Below are 14,959 nucleotides of genomic sequence, written 5' to 3'. Positions count from 1 at the left end.
AAAAGAGTGCGGGTACTTTCCTGGCGCGCCTGCAGTCCAAACCTGTCTCCCATGTGTGGCGCATTATGAAGTGTAAAATATGACAGCGGAGACCCCGGACTGTTGAACGACTGAAGCTCTACATAAAACAAGAATGGGAAAAAATTCCACTTTCAAAGCTTCAACAATTAGTTTCCTCAGTTCCCAAACATTTATTGAGTGTTGTTAAAAGAAAAGGTGATGTAACACAGTGGTGAACATGCCCTTTCCCAACTACTTTGGCACGTGTTGCAGTCATGAAATTCTAAGTGAATTATTATTTGCAAAAAAAATATAAATAAAGTTTATGAGTTTGAACATCAAATATCTTGTCTGTGTAGTGCATTCAACTGAATATGGGTTGAAAAGGATTTGCAAATCATTGTATTCCGTTTATATTTACATCCAACACATTTCCCAACTCATATGGAAACAGGGTTTGTACGCAAACATGTTTGGAATTTGAAGTTTGCCTGACGAATGGAAAGGGATCATATTAAACGCTTCCCTGTAGGCTACACGGGCAGCACGGTGGGACAGGGGTTAGTGCATGTGCCTCACAATACAAAGGTCCTGAGTAGTCCTGAGTTCAATCCCGGGCTCGGGATCTTTCTGTATGGAGTTTGCATGTTCTCCCCCATGACTGCGTGGGTTCCCTACAGGTACCCCGGCTTCCTCCAACCTCCAAAGACAGTGGTTCTCAAATGGGGGTACACGTACCCCTGGGGGTACTTGAAGGTATGCCAAGGGGTACGTGAGATTTTTTTTAAATATTCTAAAAAATAGCAACAATTCAAAAATCCTTTATAAATATATTTATTAAATAATACTTCAACAAAATATGAATGTAAGTTCATAAACTGTGAAAAGAAATGCAACAATGCAATATTCAGTGTTGACAGCTAGATTTTTTGTGGACATATTTGTGGTTGATGGGCCTGAAGCTTAAACAGCAAACAAAGTGGTTTTAGTACAAAAGTTGTATTTACCCAATATCGAAAAGCACAGAGTTGAATTGAATTGATATGCAGACAGACAACGTCCTCTAGAGGATCAAGGATCAAGCAAAATCATGCAAATCATATCAAATATTGGTCTCCTGGCTTTTGATATGTTTCCCTCATGTGTCAAGGTCTCGTTGTTTTGCAACTGCTTGCTCCACAACAACCGTGGATCCCTTAGTCAAAACAAACAGTCAAAACATTTTTTAGAATGGTTAGAGCGACCACAAATTCAACTTTCCCCTACATATGATCTTTTGGTTCTGAATAGGAAAAAAAGAAAAGAGCAGACCTCTTAAGGCGTTTTGACAGATTTTCTTTTAGGACTTCAACAGACACAAAATATGATATAAAAGTCAGAAATTCCACGACATGTTCCATAAATATTGATGTTAAAGACTTCTTTTTTGTGAATAAATGTTTAGAATGAAGTTGATGAATCCAGATGAATCTCTATCACAATCCCCAAAGAGAGCACTTTAAGTTGATTATTACTTGTATGTATAGACATCTTTATTTATAATTGAATCACTGGTTTATTTTTCAACAAGTTTTTATTTATTTGTATTTATTTTTTTTCCAAGTAGTTCAAGAAAGACCACTACAAATGAGCAATATTTAGCACTGTTATACAATTTAATGAATCAGAAACTTATGACATTGTGCTGTATTTTACTTCTTTATCTCTTTTTTTTTTGCTCTGATTAGGGGGTACTTGAATTAAAAAAATGCTCACAGGGGGCACATCACTAAAAAAAGGTTGAGAACCACTGTCCAAAGACATGCACCTGGGGATAGGCACCTCCCACCTCCAAAGACATGCACCTGGGGATAGGTTGATTGGCAACACTAAATTGGCCCTAGTGTGTGAATGTTGTCTGTCTATCTGCAATGAGGAGGCGACTTGTCCAAGGTGTACCCCACCTTCCGCGCGAATGCAGCAGAGATAGGCTCCACCATCCCCCCGCCACCCCGAAAGGGACAAGCGGCACAAATTGGACAGATGGATAGTTAGTGTGGTTCCTGTTATAGTCTCCTCCCCCCCCACCCTCCCACCCCCACCCCCACCTAGCTCAGAGTGCTTAACCATAAAAGGAGCTCTGGTCAAACTTACTCACATGAGAAAGACTTTGTACTAACTTGCAGCTCAGCTAAAGCCTTCATCTGCTGATCTAAACAAGCCCTGCAAAAAGCCTCGATAATTTCAAATAGTCTTAATTACTGCTAAAAGGTGCACGGTGCATTTTCACACACTGTCCTGAAAGGACACATCATGAGCGACTGTTATCTTCCCCTGCACCAAAACAAGAGTGGAAACGGAGATTAACTGCAATTAGTGTGGCGTGACCTCGCCCCCGACCGGAGTGCAGTCATGTCTTATAAGAGGGCGCCTTCCAAAAGAATGCCTGCTTCCAATTCTCTCAATTATGCAAATGCGGGTTGAAATCAAAGTAGCTGAAAATAAGGGGGGTGTACACTGCAAAAACTGAAATCTAAGTAAGATGAAATATCTCAAATACGAGTGATATTTGCTTATTTTCTGTCTGATAAGATCATTCTTCTCACTAAGCAGATTTTATGTTCGAGTGTTTTACTTGTTTAAAGGGTTTTGGTCCTAAATGATCTCAGTAAGATATTACAGCTTGTTGCTGAGATTGGATGACCTATATTGAGTAAAACATGCTTGAAACTATTTTTGTCCAAATGTCCAAAACACACCCAGCAATGGTGCACAGGAAGACGGGGAAGAAGAGGGGAAAAGGCTGCCAAAATGGTCAAAAGTCCCAATTTTGTCCAATATACCTCCCTGAGTTCCAGTCCCACCACCGGCCGGTCCAAAACCGCACTCAGCAAAGTTCCACGGGAAGTGGGGGAGAAAAGTCTGCAAAAGTCCCCAAAAATGTTCCAAATACCTACCCAGGTTCGAGTCCCGCAAGTCTAGCCACCAGCCGCACAAATCCTGGGATGCCCAAAATGTCCAATACGAACCCAGCAAATTTCCACCGGAAGTGGGGGAAAAAAGTCGGCAAAAGTCTCCAAAAATGCTCAAAATACCTACCCAGGTTCGAGTCCCGCAAGTCCAGCCGCCGGCTGCACAAGTCCCGGGATGCCCAAAATGTCCAAAACAAACCCAGCAAAGACCCACGGGAAGTGGGGGAGAAAAGTGAGAAAAGTAGGCAAAAGTCCCCAAAAATTTTCAAAATACCTACCCAGGTCCGAGTCCCACAAGTCCCGGGATGTCCAAAATGGAACCCAGCAAAATCCCACGGGAAGTGGGGGAGAAAATGGAGAAAAGTAGGCAAAAGTCCCCAAAAATATTCAAAAAACCTACCCAGGTTCGAGTCCTGCAAGTCCCGCAAGTCCAGCCGCCGGCCGCACAAGTCCCAGGATGCCCAAAACGAACCCAGTAAAGTCCCACGGGAAGTGGGGGAGAAAAGTATGCAGAAGTCCCCAAAAATGTTCAAAATACCTACCAAGGTTCGAGTCCCGCAATTCCAGCCGCCGGCCGCACAAGTCCTGGGATGCCCAAAATGTCCAAAACGAACCCATTAAAGTCCCACGGGAAGTGGGGTAGAAAAGTCCACAAAAATGTTCAAAATACCTACCCAGGTTCGAGTACCGCAAGTCCAGCCGCCCGCCGCGCAAGTCCCGGGATGCCCAAAATGTCCAATATGAACCCAGCAAAATCCCACAGCTTGTTGCTAAGATTTGATGACCTATATTGAGTAAAACATTCTTGAAACTATTTTTGTCCAAATATCCAAAACACACCCAGCATTGGTGCACTGGAAGGCAGAGAAGAAGAGGGGAAAAGGCTGCCAAAATGGTCAAAGGTCCCAATTTTGTCCAAAATACTTCCCCGGGTTCCAGTCCCACGAGTCCTTCCGCCGGACACGCAAGTCCCGGGATGCAAAAAATGTCCAAAACGCATCCAGCAAAGTTCATGGGAAGTTGAGGAGAAAAGTTGGCAAAAGTCCCCAAAAATGTTCAAAATACCTACCTATGTTCGAGTCCCGCAAGTCCGGCCGCCGGCCGAACAAGTCCCGGGATGCCCAAAATGTCCGAAACAAAACCAGCAAAGTCCCACGGAAAGTGGGGGAGAAAAGTGAGAAAAGTAGGCAAAAGTCCCCAAAAATGTTCAAAATACCTACCCAGGTTTGAGTCCCACAAGTCCCGGGATGTCCAAAACGAACCCAGCAAAATCCGACGGGAAGTGGGGGAGAAAAGGGAGAAAAGTAGGCAAAAGTCCCCAAAAATGTTTCAAAATACCTACCCAGGTTCGAGTCCCGCAAGTCCAACCGCCGGCCGCACAAGTCCCGGGATGCCCAAAATGTCCAAAACGAACCCAGTAAAGTTCCACAGGAAGTGGGGGACAAAAGTGAGAAAAGTATGCAGAAGTCCCCAGAAATGTTCAAAACACCTACCCAAGTTCGAGTCCCGCAATTCCAGCCGCCGGCCGCACAAGTCTTGGGATGCCCAAAATGTCCAAAACAAACCCAGCAAAGTCCCATGGGAAGTGGGAAAGAAAAGTAGGCAAAAGTCCCCAAAAATTTTCAAAATTCCTACCCAGGTTGAAGTCCCACAAGTCCTGTGATGCCCAAAATGTCCAAAACACACCCAGCCGAGTCCCGAGGGGAGGGGGGATAAAAGTTGGAAAAGTCGGCAAAAGTCCCAAAAATGTTCAAAATACCTACCCAGACCCTACCCTGAGTGTGATTTTTGAACATTTTACCCACTTTTCTCACTTTTCTCCCCGCCTTCCCGTGGGACTTTGCTGGGCGCGTTTTGAACAATTTAGCCATCCCAGTCGGTGGCGGGACTTGTGGAACTCGAACCTGGGTAGGTATTTTGGACATTTTTGGGGACTTTTGCAGATTTTTCCGACTTTTATCCTCCACTCCCCGTGGGACTCGGCTGGGTGCATTATGGACATTTCGGGTATCCCAGGACTTGCGCGGCCATACATAAGATTTTATTTTGGAGTGTTTTACTGGTTTTAAGTGTTTTGGTCCTAAATGATCTCAGTAAGATATTACAGCTTGTTGCTGAGATTTGATGACCTATATTGAGTAAAACATGCTTGAAACTAGAATGTCAAGTGTTGCAAAGCTGTGTCATCAACACTCAAAAGTATAAAACTACTTTTTTAAAGTAATCTTTTCTTATTTTAAGCATGAAAAAAAAAATCCTGACTTTGACACAATTGTGTCTCATAATTAAAACAGACGACAGCCAAATGGACTTTGCTGTTTTATTTTCAATGAAACAGTAGAAAATATGTATTCGTATAGTAGCACACTTATTAGTGAGAATATACTTTTTTTAAGGTATTTTTGGCTTCATTGCTAATTTCACTTGTTTTGGAAAGTCATGACAAGCCTAATTTTCTTGTTTTATTGGCAGATAATTTTGCTTAGTTCAAATAAAATACCCCTCATTTTTGTATTTTTGTTTCTTGTTTTTTAACACTGACTTTTTCCAGAGTAAGCGGAGGTGTTTGCATGCCCCACAAAAAAAAAAGGGTCTCGATGCAACAACTGTCCACGCGCAAACAAAAAGAACCTTGCTGCCGGGGGCCACGCAAAGAAAAAGAGTTTTTGGACAAATTGGGAGATTAGGGGCCGCTTATCAGACTAGATTTATTGTGCCTTGTTCAAGGCCAGGGTGAAAATACCCAGCGGGCTCGGGGGAAGGGGGTCATGGGACTAACAAAAGGATTACCTTGAACTGGAGTCATGAGACCGAGGCGAACAAAGAGCCTGCTCACATGCTCATCATATTAGCCGGCCCTCATAAAGTGAACAAGTGTCATGTCCTGTGGGATTCAGTCAGGCTGCAGCAGCAGCAGCAGCAGCAGCAGCTCGCTGGCCAGCACGTCTTGAGAGGCAACTCTGCACGCTGGGACCCCACCTGTTTATGTAAGTGAAGCTACCCCTAAACTTTGTATTTCAATCTTTTTCATGGTCCATTTACGGCAAAACTCGTAGAAGGTCAAACTTAGCTGGAAAGGGAATTGATTTCGACAGGTTTTATACACACCACACAAACTATTAGAATCTTTTCTTTTAAATACAAACTAAAATTCAAATTAAATGAAAAAATACAATACTTTTTCGGTTTTTTATTAATCTTTTTTTTAAAATAAAAATCCTTTTTGTATTTTTTTATTAGCCTATTAGATATGTATTACAATATTTATTGCAATAAACCAGAATGAAATATATGTAATTATTTTCTAGTACATTGAACATATTATTAGGAGGCATAAACTATAACAAATGTTCTCTCAATTAAAACAAAAAATCAATATTGTTATTATTAGCCTGGTAGAATGATAAAGTCTACTTTTAGTGCCTGGAGATGGAACAGTAGCAACATTGTGTTATTGTTACAGGTGTCTATTGATTCCTGATAATGATGCTTTTCTAGTACAGTGACCATATTATTATGATGCATAAACAATAAGAAATGTTCTCCCAATTAAAACAAAACAAAAATATATTGTTATTATTAGCCTAGTAAAATGATAAAGTCTAGTTTTAGTGCCTGAAGCCTGCAGACGGAACAGTAGCAACATTGTTATTGTTACAGATGTCTATTGATTCCTGATAATGATGCTTTTCTAGTACAGTGAACATATTATCATGATGCATAAACAATAAGAAATGTTCTCCCAATTAAAACAAAAAATAATAATATTGTTATTGGACTAGTAGCATGATAAAGTCTACTTTTAGTGCCTGAAGCCTGGAGACGGAACAGTAGCAACATTGTGTTATTGTTACAGATGTTGCTTTTCTAGTACGTTGAACATATTATTATGAGGCATTAACTATAAGAAATGTTCTCTCAATTAAAACAAAAAATAATAATATTGTTATCGGACTAGTAGAATGATAAAGTCTACTTTTAGTGCCTGAAGCCTGGAGACGGAACAGTAGCAACATTGTGTTATTGTTACAGATCTTGCTTTTCCACTACATTGAAATATTATTATGATGCATAAACTATAACAAATGCTCTCTCAGTTAAAACGGAAAAAAAAACATGATTATTGTTAAACAGTTGAATGATGAAGTCTACTTTCGAACCCCGAAGGCCTAGAGACCGAACAGAACAGTAGCAAAGCTCTGTTATTGTTACAGATGTTTTGTTTTTATAGTGCATTGAACATAGTATTATGAGGCATTAACTATAAGAAATGTTCTCTTAATTAAAACAGAAAAAATTAATATTATTATTAGACTAGTAGAATGATAAAGTCTACTTTTAGTGCCTGGAGACAGAACAGTAGCAACATTGTGTTATTGTTACAGATGTTGCTTTTCTAGTACATTCAACATATTATTATGATGCATAAACTATAACAAATGCTCTATCAGTTAAAACGGAAAAAAAAATATGATTGTTTTTATAAAGTTGAATGATGAGTCTACTTTTGAACCTCGAAGGCCTGGAGACGGAACAGTGGCAACGCTCTGTTATTGTTACAGATGTTTTGTTTTTCTAGTACATTCAACATATTATTATGAGGCATTAACTATAAAAAATGTTCTCTCAATTAAAACAAAAAAACCCAATATTGTTATTATTAGCCCAGTAGAATGATAAAGTCTACTTTTAGTGCCTGAAGCCTGGAGACAGAACAGCAACATTGTGTTATTGTTACAGACGTCTTGTGATTCCTGATAATAATGCATTTCTAGTAAATTGAACATATTATTATGATGCATAAACAATAACAAATGCTCTCTCAGTTAAAACAGATAAAAAAAGCATGATTATTTTTATAAAGTTGAATGATGAAGTCTACTTTTGAACCCCAAAGTCTACTTTTAGTGCCTGAAGCCTGGAGACAGAACAGTAGCAACATTGTGTGTTTGTTACAGATGTTTTTTTTTCTAGTACATTGAACATGTTATTTTGATGCATAAACATTAACAAATGCTCTCTCAGTTAAAACGAAAAAAAAAAAAACTGGATTATTTTTAAACAGTTGAATGATGAAGTCTACTTTCAGACCCTGAAGGCCTGGGAGTAGAACAGTAGCAACACTGTGTTGTTATTGCAGACGTCTTGTGATTCCCGATCATGAGACATCCGTTAAGAATCAATCCGGGGTGTTTTTTAGTCCCACTCGCATCTCGTTCAAAGGGGTTCTGTTCGGTAAATACGTTCCGACCTAATGAAGCAAAAACATTGTTCCTGTTTTTCCAGTGTTTTCCCAGCCAAGGCTTTTCCTGGAAAGCTGAGCTCCCTTCGCTCTACTTTTAATTAGTCATTCACGCTCCATAATGGCCGTCGCACAATCTTTGCTTTCAACTCAGGTTATTTTCTGATCCAAGCTTGGAGACACATCAATCGGAGGAGCCGACGGAAGCAGTTTTTAGACAGAGTGTGCTTTTGGGTGGCCATGACTCCGGGTGGCGGCTTAGACTGAGACACTGACACAAACATGTTGTCTTCCTTTTTGTCTCTGTCAGGCCCAACGAGCGTGGATCGAGAGGACGTTTCTGAAGAGAGAATGTGTTCACATCTTCCCTACCAAGGACCCCACCAGGTAATTGTGGTATTCTAAAAGCTTTTTGACCAAATTTTTCTATAAAAGCATACAGTGATTTACTATGCAAACTTTAAAAACATTCCTAACAGTCATCACTATTTTCTATTAATATTTGCATTTACTTTTTTTTAATCCAGACCAGTATATACCCTAACCTTAATTATAGGTTCTATAATTGGTTGTACATACGCCTTCCCCAAACTATGGGGATATTAGCACAAGATTATAGGACATCCCCAGAATGTACCTACAAAACAGACTATCCCAAAATACACTTTAACCTTTACCACGGTTTAAAAGCTAAACTATCCCAAAATATTTCTATGGATGTTCTCATTTATCCAAGTCCTTGTATTCTCAGGACATTCAATCGTCTTTGGCATTGACAGTAGGATTGTTCTTTTGCATCTCAACTGTTGTTTTTCTCGCTACAATAGGGCGAAAACCATTCTTGCCCTGGCACAGCGTCCTTGTATTGGAGTATAAATAGTTGGGGTTTCGGCACCAGTTTTAACTAGATCTGACCAATCTAAGTCTTTAAGACTAGATCTGATCAATCAATGTCTAACTAGATCTGACCAATCTAAGTCTTTAAGACTAGATCTGATCAATCAATGTCTAAGACTAGATATGACCAAACTAAGTCTAAGGCTAGATATGACCAATTTAACTCTTTAAGAGTAGGTCTGACCAATCTAAGTCTTTAAGACTAGATCCGACCAATCTAAGTCTAATACTAGATCTGCTCAATCTAAGTCTAAGACTAGATCTGCTCAATCTAAGTCAAATACTAGATCTGCCCAATCGAAGTCTAAGACTACTTCTGACCAATGTAAGTCTAAGACTCAATCTGACCAATCTAAGTCTAAGGCTATATATGACCAATCTAAGTCTTTAAGACTAGATCCAACCAATTTAAGACTAGATCTGACCAATGTAAGTCTAAGACTAGGTCTGACCAATCTCAGTCTTTAAGACTAGATCTGACCAATCTAAGTCTAAGACTAGGTCTGACCAATGTCAGTCTTTAAGACCAGATCTGACCAATCTATGTCTAAGACTAGATCTGACCAATGTAAGTCTAAGACTACATCTGACCAATCTAAGTCTAGGACTAGATCTGCCCAATCTAAGTCTAAGACTAGATCTGACCAATCTAAGTCTAAGACTTGATCTGACCAATCTAAGTCTAAGACTACATCTGACCAATCTAAGTCTAAGACTAGACATGACCAATCTTAGTCGAAGACTCAATCTGACCAATCTAAGTCTTTAAGACTAGATCTGACCAATTTAAGTCTTTAAGACTAGATCCGACCAGTCTAAGACTAGATCCGACCAGTCTGAGTCTAAGACTAGATCTGACCAATCTTAAGTCTATGAGCATGAACTGATGAAGTTTAATTAGGTTGAGAGGCGATACGTCTTCGAAGACAAACCAAACAGTCCAGTTGCGATCGATTGAATTCCTGGAGAATATCCCAAAACACTGTAACAGTAACCCTCTAGTAATATTTACAATACAGTATTATATATGGTGTTTTGTAAACTGGCCCAAAATATACCATAAGGTTCCATTAGCCTTGCATATACCTTAACTTCAGGTTTCTGACTCTACCCTAACCCAGGGGTCTAACCTGGACTGGCCCAGAATGTACCATCAGCCTAACCTATTTGTGTATACTTAACTAGCCCAGATTATACTAGTATAAGTACCGGACAACACCCTTTATATAACCTAATTGTAAGGGTAAAAACTAGACAAAACTTGACTTGGGATCTAAACTAGACTAGCCTACTATCAAACAATCAATCAATCAGAGTTTATTTATGTAGCCCTTAATCACAAATGTCTCAAAGGGCTACTAGAATGTACCCTTAAACCAGTTCATAGCCTGAACTATCCCAGAATGCACCTAACCTAAAGAGGTTACATCTGAAAAATACCTGGGGTGTAAAGTGTACAGTCCGACCATGAACATCCCTTTACCTCAGGGTACATTAGACAAGTCCATAATAGAACTTCTATATAATTTTTCTGTAACCATGCGGTAAAAACTGTCCAATAGCCAGACGTACCCTGAAACCAGACTTATCGCCACTGTTCAACTTGGCTAGCCCAGAATATCTCCTCACCCTGGATCTAAATGATGCCCAGTAGCAAATTGTAAGGAGACAAGACAACATGGTGAATCGGGTCTTCCAGTCTGACTGAGCGCTCTTCTTCTCGTCAGATGTGCATGTGGTCAGCTGACCACGCAACACGTGGCCATCCCGCCCGGCGCCAACTCCCTGGAGGAGGCTCACCAGCTAGTCCAGATCGACACCCCGAAGGACAAATGGAGCTTGATCAAGCACACGAGGACCTACCCCACGGACGCCTTCGGTGTGATCGAGTTCCAGGGCGGAGGGTTCATCAACAAAGCCATGGTGAGGGAGTAAGTTACTCAAACGATGATGGTTGTTGATGGAATTGAACCCTAACCCCCCACCCGAATGTTTCCCACGCCAGTACATCCGTGCCTCCTTCGACACAAAACCCGACAACCTGCTGCATCTGATGGTGAAGGACTGGCAGTTGGAGCTGCCCACCTTGCTCATCTCCGTGCACGGAGGCCTCCAGAACTTCGACCTGCAGCCCAAACTCAAGCAGGTTTTCGGCAAAGGCCTGATTAAAGCCGCCGTCACCGCCGTCACCACGGGCGCTTGGATCTTCACGGGCGGGGTCAACACCGGTGAGGGATCATTTGTTTCCCGTCGACTTCACAAATGACTCTTAGTGACATTAGAAGATTACCCCCGCGTTGGTTACATAATGCTTCTTCCTCGGCCCATTGTGCCAGACACTCTAATTACGGCACAAGTCATCATATGTGCTGAGCTGCGGAGCGTTTGGGTGCGAGTAGTCCACGTGTACTGTTCCTAACTGATCACTACATGAACGCAAACTTTCAATCCTAACATACTGTATTTTCTGGACCGTAGGGCGCACCGGATTAAAAGGCGCACTGCCGATGAGCGGGTCTATTCAGGTCTATTTTCATACAAAAAGCGCATCAAAGGGGTCATATTATGATGGTTTTCTAAATGTAAAAGACTTCCTTGTGGTCTACATAACATGTGATGGTGGTTCTTTGCTCAAAATGTTGCATATATGATGTCATCTTCAAGTCGCTTTCTGACTGGCGCTTCAGGAAAGCGCTGTTTTGTGGAGTCCACCTCCTTCCGGGGGATCCCGAGGCGTTCCCAGGCCAGCCGGGAGACATAGTCTTCCCAACATGTCCTGGGTCTTCCCTGTGGCCTTCTGCCGGTCGGATGTGCCCTAAACACCTACCTAGGGAGGCGTTCGGGTGGCATCCTGACCAGATGCCTGAACCACCTCATCTGGCTCCTCTCCATGTGGAGCAGGAGTGGCTTTACTCTGAGTTCCTCCCGGATGACAGAGCTTCTCACCATATCTCTAAGGGGGAGATCCGCCACCCGGTGCAGGAAGCTCATTTGGGCAACTTGTACCCGTGATCTTTTCCTTTCGATCATGACCCAAAGCTCATGACCATAGGTGAGGATGGGAACGTAGATCGACCGGTAAATTAAGAGCTTTGCCTTCCGGCTCAGCTCCTTCTTCACCACAACGGATCGATACAGCGTCCGCATTACTGAAGACGCCGCACCGATCCACCTGTCGTTCTCACGATCCACTCTTCCCTCACTCGTGAGCAAGAGTCCGGGATACTTGAACTCCTCCACTTGGGGCAAGATGTCCTCCCCAACTTGGAGATGGCACTCCACCCTTTCCCGGGCGAGAACCATGGACTCGGACTTGGAGGTGCTGATTCGGGCATCCTGAGCAGATGCCCGAACCACCTCATCTTGCTCCTCTCCATGTGGAGGAGCAGCGGCTTTACTATTAGTTCCTCCCAGATGGCAGAGCTTCTCACCCTATCTCTTAGGGAGAGACCCGCCACCCTTTTGGCCACTTGTACCTATGATCTTGTCCTTTTGGTCATAACCCAAAGCTCATGACCATAGGTGAGGATGGGAACGTAGATTGACCGGTAAATTGAGAGCTTTGCCTTCCGGCTCAGCTCCTTCTTCACAACAACGGATCGATTCAGCGTCCGCATTACTGAAGACGCCGATTTGTCGATCTCACAATCCACTCTTCCCTCCCTCGTGAACAAGACTCCGAGGTACTTGAAGTCCTCCACTTGGGGCAAGATCTCCTCCACAAACCGGAGATGGCACTCCACCATGGACTCGGACTTGGAGGGGCTGATTCTCATCCCATTCGCTTCACACTCTGCTGCAAACCGATCCAATGAGAGCTGACATTCAGACTTTCCTTCAATAAATAACGGAGCAGCACCTCTTCATCCGTGGCTCACTAGTGCAACCATAATGCCAGAAATGTGTCCCGTGCAAAAACTGTCCAACCGGAACTCTCTAATAACTAAAGTTCCTTGGGTGAATAATGTAGACTCACTACACCGGTATGTTTTAGCGCTTTCATGGCGAGTTTACTGACAGATATAAGTAAGAACTTTGTATTAGAAATGGCAACAGCAGAAGATGAAAGTCACATAACAAGAAGATAGAGAAAAAGAAGAAGCCTATCGACTAGGTCGTCGCCACGGAGTACAAAGGCGGACGGGCGCACATTTTTAGGACTTATGCAGATCCCAAATACACATCAGCAGGTACCAGAAGGTAAGGAAAGTTGGTTTTGCATAATATTGCAAAACAAAACGCCAGATAATGTCTTACCTTACACACACCATAATAATAGTCTTATGTTTAATACGCCGACAATCCATCAAGCGGTGTGGCTTCATAGCTTACCAAAGTCATACTAAAAACATTTTGACAGATTTTTGAGCGCCGTGTGTAATGTTCTATATCCTCAATGGAACATTTTAAAGTTTTGGTGTTGTTTACTGACATGAACAAGGGGCGGCATGGCGTAGTGGGTAGAGCGGCCGTGCCAGAAACCTGAGGGTTGCAGGTTCGCTCCCGCCTCTTGCCATCCAAATCGCTGCCGTTGTGTCCTTTGGGCAGGACACTTCACCCTTGCCCCCGGTGCCGCTCACACTGGTGAATGAATGACAGGCGGTGGTCGGAGGGGTCGTAGGCGCAAACTGGAAGCCACACTTCTGTCAGGTGTGGCTACGAAAGTAGCTTACCACCACCACTAGGTGAGAATGAATGATGGCTTCTCACTTCTCTGTGAAGCGCTTTGAGTGTGTAGAAAAGCGTTATATACTGTAAATCTAATCCATTATTATTATCATTATCTCTTATGTGTGACTGCCATCTACTGGTCACACTCATCATTACACCATGTACCAAATAAAATTGCTTCGAGACTGGTAAGCACAACCAGAATTATACCGTACATTAGTTGCGCCAGGTTATAAGGCGCACAGTCCATTTTTGAGAAAATGAAAGGATTTTAAGTGCGCCTTATAGTCCAAAATGTCCTTCTTCCAAATAAGGTTATTACCTACTCAGTGGCCTAGTGGTTAGATCAGGGGTCACCAACCTTTTTGAAACCAAGAGCTACTTCTTGGGTACTGATTAATGCCAAGGGCTACCAGTTTGATACACACTTAAATAAATATCCAGAAATAACCAATTTGCTCAATTTACCTTAAACTCTATGTTATTATTAATAATTAATGATATTTATCTTTGTGGAAACACTGATCATCTTTATGATTTCTCACAATAAATATATATTTTTGATGACATGTTATAATAGGTTAAAATCCAATCTGCACTTTGTTAGAATATATAACAAATTGGACCAAGCTATATTTCTAACACAGACAAATCATTAATTGTATACCTGTTTGTCATTCCATCGTACATTTTTTTTTCCTTTCATCCTTTTTACCGTTTTTTGTAGAGAATAAATGATGTAAAAAACACTTGATTGAACGATTGAAAAGAGGAGAAAACATGAAAAAAATGAAAATTTAACTTTGAAACATAGTTTATCTACAATTTCGACTCTTTAAAATTCAAAATTCTACCGAAAAAAAGAAGAGAAAAACTAGCTAGCTCGAATCGTTTGAAAAAATTTAAAAAAGAATTTATGGAACATCATTAGTAATTTTTTCCTGATTAAGATTAATTTTAGAATTTTGATGACATTTTTTAAATAGGTTATAATCCAATCTGCACTTTGTTTGAATATATATCACAAATTGGACAAAGCTATATTTCTAACAAAGACAAATCATTATTTCTTCTAGATTTTCCAGAAGAAATTATTTTAAATACATTTAAAAGACTTTGAAATAAGATTTAAATTTGATTCTACAGATTTTCTAGATTTGCCAGAATGTTTTTGAATTGTAATCATAAGTTTGAAGAA

At 41.3% G+C, this 14,959-nt stretch overlaps 1 protein-coding gene across 3 annotated transcripts in view; it reads left to right on the top strand.

Moving 5' to 3' along the window:
• LOC133563022 (transient receptor potential cation channel subfamily M member 1-like) overlaps positions 1 to 14,959 on the top strand; it is a 164,009-nt gene that overhangs the window by 81,147 nt on the left and 67,903 nt on the right. For all 3 annotated transcript variants that reach the window (XM_061916931.1, XM_061916929.1, XM_061916930.1), the window contains exons 4-6: positions 8,504 to 8,580; positions 10,818 to 11,013; positions 11,096 to 11,318. In XM_061916931.1, coding sequence (XP_061772915.1) covers positions 8,504 to 8,580; positions 10,818 to 11,013; positions 11,096 to 11,318 — 496 coding nt within the window. The remainder of the gene's footprint in view (positions 1 to 8,503; positions 8,581 to 10,817; positions 11,014 to 11,095; positions 11,319 to 14,959) is intronic.

The sequence above is a fragment of the Nerophis ophidion genome, linkage group LG12 (assembly GCF_033978795.1).
Source record: "Nerophis ophidion isolate RoL-2023_Sa linkage group LG12, RoL_Noph_v1.0, whole genome shotgun sequence".
NCBI classification, from domain to species: Eukaryota; Metazoa; Chordata; class Actinopteri; order Syngnathiformes; family Syngnathidae; genus Nerophis; species Nerophis ophidion.
This window is presented reverse-complemented; position numbering and strand designations above follow the sequence as displayed.